Here is a 5,470-nt window from a genome sequence, read left to right as displayed (position 1 = left end):
GGATGACAAGTGTTGTAAAGGGTGATGTGATTCATGGTTCGACAATAGTTTGTCAATGTTGTGATTCTCTTTCGATTTTTTTTGATAACCTAACACAACTCTTGCTTGTATTGTAGAACAATCATGGACAACATAAGTAGCATATCGTAGAAACATATACAACAACAATTACCAGTATTATGAATAATATTTGCACAACACTTGTATGAATTGTCGAACTATCTTGGACAACACAAACTTATGTTGTAAAGTAAATGAAAACCTTTTCACAATATCTGGCTTGTATAGTTGAAAACTGAAAGACAACATCTATTAATATTGTGTATACTAGTGTCACTACACTTGCTAGAGTTGTAGAACATTCTGTCACAACCTTTGTCTTGTGTAGTCATAATATCTAACACAAAATCCCTAGAGGTTGTAATATTTGAAGTAACAACATTTGTTAGAAGTTGTGTGCATAAAACTATTTTGAAAAAAAAAAGATCATAGCTGAAATGGAATTTCAGAAAATAATTCACTTTCACATTAACCTACCAGTGTAATACATTTACATTCATTCAAGTTAACCTGCCAGTGTTAAACACACATTCAAAAAATGGCAGTGATATAGATGTTTGGTTTCAAACCTCAGAAACCTCTCCTCAAATACATGTCCATCAGAAGTTTCAAGACTATCCCTCTCACTTCATGTTTAATTGAATAAAAATACCTAATCAGATTTTTGCATTAAAATAATAAGATCCTTGGAATCACTCTCATCAGAGCTATCATCACTGGGCTCTTCTTTCTTTTTGGCTGCAGGTGCAGGGCTTTCTTTGTTACGACAGCCTCGGCAGGGCTTTCTTTGATGCCCAGATGTAGCAGCGTCTGTCCTCCGGGGAAAGCGCTGGTTCTGGGGAAAGTTTTTCAAGTTTTCTGCAAAAGGAACATAGGAGAATGATCTTAGTGAAACGCCAAATCAAATGACACCATATTTTCACTATCTCGAGGACAGACCAATACAATTATAGTTCTGATCTTTCCAAGTCAACTAGTAGATTAACCCTAATAAATCTAGAATCTGTTATTGGATAGACTTTAAATCAATGACTCAGACAAAATAAATATAAACATCACTACAAAGAAGAAAAAATAGATACATAAATGTAAGGAAAGCATAACAGACCTGAAGAGCGCGGCAAACATTATCAAACTCAGGATCAAATTAGGCTTCTCCTTCACAGTGACAAGCTCAAGGACAATGCGACAAGATTGGTCTTCAGGGTTGATTATAGGCAACGCAAGAGATTCACGAACTTCATGATCAATCGCTCCAGCTAAAAATTAGAACAAGACAAGCCACACCCATTAAAGGATTGAACCAAATAAACAAATATATTCCACCAGTTTGAACTAGCTTAATAAACAACAAAAATTCAACAATTTACAATGTAATTATTCACCAAATACACTAGATTATTTTCAGTGTTGCTAATCGCAAAATATATTCTCACAATGCATTCACATAGAACTAGAACACAGGTCAGTGACCACTTCCTTCAGCTCTTACAAGTTTATGTCGGCATGTAGGTAATACATTCACGTAGATTTCACAAGTGGTGGATTGTTTCTTACCATTCTCATCGAACCCGGCTCTTAGAAATGTTTTACAGACAAAGCAATCACCATTCATGTACTGTTATTGCTTAAACTTACTTGTCTTAATCAAAATGTTATTGCACAAGTTACCATGAACCTAAGCTCCAACAACTTCAGTTTCAGCCTCTGGTACTGTTTCCTCAGCAGGCATATCCACCTTTACACCAACATCCTCAGAGTAGTCACCATGAACCTAGAAAATAAAACAATCACCGCATACACATCATCTTTGCTTTGCAACCTTTCACAGAGAGTTCAGAGTGAGAACTGAAGTTTTAAACTTCAGGTGCATTCCGTAAACTTCTATTTTACTGGATACTTTCAAATAATTATTCAGAAAGCTCTCTACAAGGTTACGAGGCCGTCTATTCTTTCACAACTTCAAATTTTCTAAACTTCCAGATAATATATATGTGCTAAAAAAAGTTCGTCGTACGGAAACTTAAACAGCCACTCCAAAAATACCATAAATCACGTAAAGATTTAAGTTAAAGCGTCTTCTAAGAAAGCATAAAACAAGAGTGAGATATACCTCCATCAACTTTCCAAGATCAAACTTTAGAGCCTTCAAGATCTTGACCTTCCTAATAAACACATTCTGCAATAGATAAATGCTTGATGTAGCCTTCTCAATCTCCTTTCCAATCATTTCATGAATGAATTTTACCACCAACTCTTTAAGATCACACGAGGAGGCCTGGTTTACCATGACTTCAACCATCTTGCGACGAATCTGACAAAACAAAGTACAGATGTTACCTATTTACACAAATGAATAACATGAAAAATATAAGAAAACATTGAAATTTAAATATATAACTCAAGCTGTCGGATCTGGCTAGATTGAGCATTACAGGTTCTCTTGACCTGTTTCTCTCGCCTCTTGGTGAATCCAATACAGAACATCCTCAAGGTATCTACAAAAAATTAAAATAGAATAAAAGACTCAATTTTCTGAAATGCGTGGGAGGCTCAATTTTAAGGACTCCGAAATGTCTATAAATTTTAAATGGACATTCTATATTGAGTCTACTTACTTATCCATCAGCAAACAACTCCAACATTCTATACTTGAGTCTACTTACTTATCTATCAAATCTGGACCAGTAATTCCATCAGGAAACCCTGGAAAATTCTCGACTTCAGTGGTAGTCATCAACTGTCCACCAGGAACACCCCCAACTTGATACCCTTCAAACACAACAGGTTTCAAATTGGCACGAGCTGCATAAGTCCCAGCAGTATATCCAGCTGGACCAGAACCTATAATCAACAAATTTTCCACACCCCCATATGTATCTGTACAACCAAAACAAAAACACTTTAACTTATCTCCAAAAATTCAAATTCAATTCGAATTCAGAGATCAAAACAATTAAATAAAAGCACAGTGTTAAGATTACCAGGAGAGACAAGAGATGCTTCTTATTGTACAGATGCTGCTGCAGAAACTCTGAGCGGAGGAAGAGTAATAAAGGATCGGTGGTGAGTTCGAAAATTGGTTGAGTCAAACATGTTTTCTCCTACTGAAGAAGATGATGTTAGGAGTGGGATGAAGAGATGAACATCTCAATCAGCAACAAACCCATCTTTTAAATCCTCCATTTTCATCTCTCCATCTTACTTACATCTCTTGCATCTTCGTCTTGATCCATAACCTTGTGCTTTCGTGCTTATCACCGCTCTCATCTCAAACCTATGATAATCACCATGCCTCTGCTAAGCTCAATTTCTTCTCGGATTCAATAGAAAACCCTAAATCTGAACCATTCTCTTTTGTTCATCTCCAACAATTTTTTTCTAACAGATTCGAAAAATTGAAGCTTTAAACATGCAAGAACACCTATTACTGAACCTAATTAACCCTTGATTCTGATTTGATGAAGCATAACCTTCACCTGATTTTTGTTAGAGACGAAAAAATTCTGATTTTTGAATCCAGTTATAGTACTTATTATATATAAGCTTAAATCACTGCACCCAGAAGAAGATTTACAGAAACATAAAAGTTGTTTCACCTGGTTATGGATCTCAGACCTTCCCACAACAGTAGATACAATATCATCCCACCAAAGGCGTCCAAACGGCCTGCAATCCAACCAGACTCCATAAGCAAGATAGACTTAAACTAAGGATAAACAAAGAAATGAAGAAACATATTCCTACTTCTTTGAAGTTTCCCTGACAAATGTTACGGCATCACCTCCTACTTCTTTGAGAAGAAGATTTTGATGAATCGAGAACTTCTAGAGATGGAAGAATTGAGTTATGTGATGAAGATTTGAAGGAAACTTGAGTTAGGGCAGCCGTTGATTGTTACCAAGAAGAAATTTGGTTTTGTGTAACTTGAATCAGTGATGGGGTTGATTAGAATTTGGTTCAGATCTGGATTTGATGAGCTGCTACTATTGACTGTTGCGGATGAGAGAAAGGGGGAGTTAAAGAGAGAGATTGAGAGAAGATGATGAAGAAGAGGGGTCGAGAGAAGAGCAGCGGTGGTGATGGAGCGCCGCCGTCATCTGTGGAGTAGAGGTGTTCTTCAGAGGTGGTGATTGAGAGAAAAACAGATGGGAATTGGGTTCGAGTGGTTTAAGGAGGGTTATGCTTCGGAAAAAAAAGAAAGAAGAAAAGAGTGAATCCGAATGAAAATGGTGGACGGTTGAGATTGTATTTGAGATGCTCATACGGATTAAGAAAAGATCTTGACGGTTGAGATTGTATTCAGGATGCTCATGCGGATTGAGAAGTATGTGTTTCATTTTGTGCTAATACGAGCTCATGTATTCGGTTTGATTATCAACCTTCGACACGAAAAAAATCCAAAAAAAATATGAATAAATGTAGCACATTTTTATCGACATTTTGATATAAAAAAATCCAAAAAATGTATAAGATTAAAGTTGAAAAATAAGAAATCAATCCGATAATTGGTGTGTTTCTTTGTGCTTTTGTGCTTTCTCTTTGTGCTTCCGGTTTGAATTTCGACTAGTTACATAGGTCATGAAGTAATTTTGACTAGTCATACATGTCATGAAGTATCTTTAGTTCACATTAATAGCATGATATATCATCGAAATCGATAAAAATGAAGCTCAATGTCGATTCAAACTTCAAATGTGGTATAATGACATACAAACTATGAACCAAGAAGCTCTGAGAGGGTTCTGACTTCAAACTTAGCATGATACATCATCAAAATCGATAAATATGAAGCTCAATCTCGATTCGAACTTCAAACTTGGTATAATGGCCTATAATCTATGAACCACGAAGCTCTGAGAGGGTTCTTGCTTCAAAATTAGCATGATACATCATCGAAATTGATGAATATGAAGCTCAGTGTCGATCCAAACTTCAAGTTCGGTATAACGACTTACAAACTATGAACAAGAAGTCTAAAAGTCCACAAAAACGATGAATCCAACCATTTTACTGGTAAGATTCCATGGAAATATTCTACGAAACCTTAAACACACACAAAACTTGGTAAGAACGATGAATCCATCCATTTACAGGTAAAATTCCTTCGGAATATTCTACGAAACCTTAAACAAACCCTATTTCTGCACATTGGATGCAAACCAGACTCCGAGATCGAAACCTGGCAGCGAGTGGACTACTCTAAGTCAGAAACTTGGTAAGAACGACGAATCCATCGATTTACAGGTAAGATTCCTTCGGAATATTCTAAGAAACCTTAAACAAACCCTATTTCTACATATTGTATGCATACAAGGCTCCGAGATGGAAACCTGGCAGCGAGTGGACTACTCTAAGTCAGAAACTTGGTAAGAACGACGAATCCATCGATTTACAGGTAAGATTCCTT

The 5,470-nt window shown here is 36.4% G+C and overlaps 1 protein-coding gene across 1 annotated transcript; it reads right to left on the bottom strand.

The window, feature by feature from the left end:
- Positions 1–1,731: 1,731 nt before the first annotated feature.
- On the bottom strand, positions 1,732–2,371 carry LOC113354255 (40S ribosomal protein S3a-like). The gene is made up of 2 exons (XM_026597652.1): positions 2,174–2,371; positions 1,732–1,834 (listed from the first exon to the last, which is right to left on the bottom strand). Exons 1-2 carry the CDS (start codon positions 2,360–2,362, stop codon positions 1,739–1,741), a joined length of 285 nt encoding a protein of 94 aa, XP_026453437.1. The 5' UTR covers positions 2,363–2,371; the 3' UTR covers positions 1,732–1,738.
- Between the last annotated feature and the right edge of the window lie 3,099 nt (positions 2,372–5,470).

Source organism: Papaver somniferum, chromosome 2, assembly GCF_003573695.1.
Source record: "Papaver somniferum cultivar HN1 chromosome 2, ASM357369v1, whole genome shotgun sequence".
Taxonomy (NCBI): domain Eukaryota; kingdom Viridiplantae; phylum Streptophyta; class Magnoliopsida; order Ranunculales; family Papaveraceae; genus Papaver; species Papaver somniferum.
The sequence above is the reverse complement of the archived record's forward strand: the minus strand, read 5'-3'. Positions and strand labels throughout refer to the sequence as shown.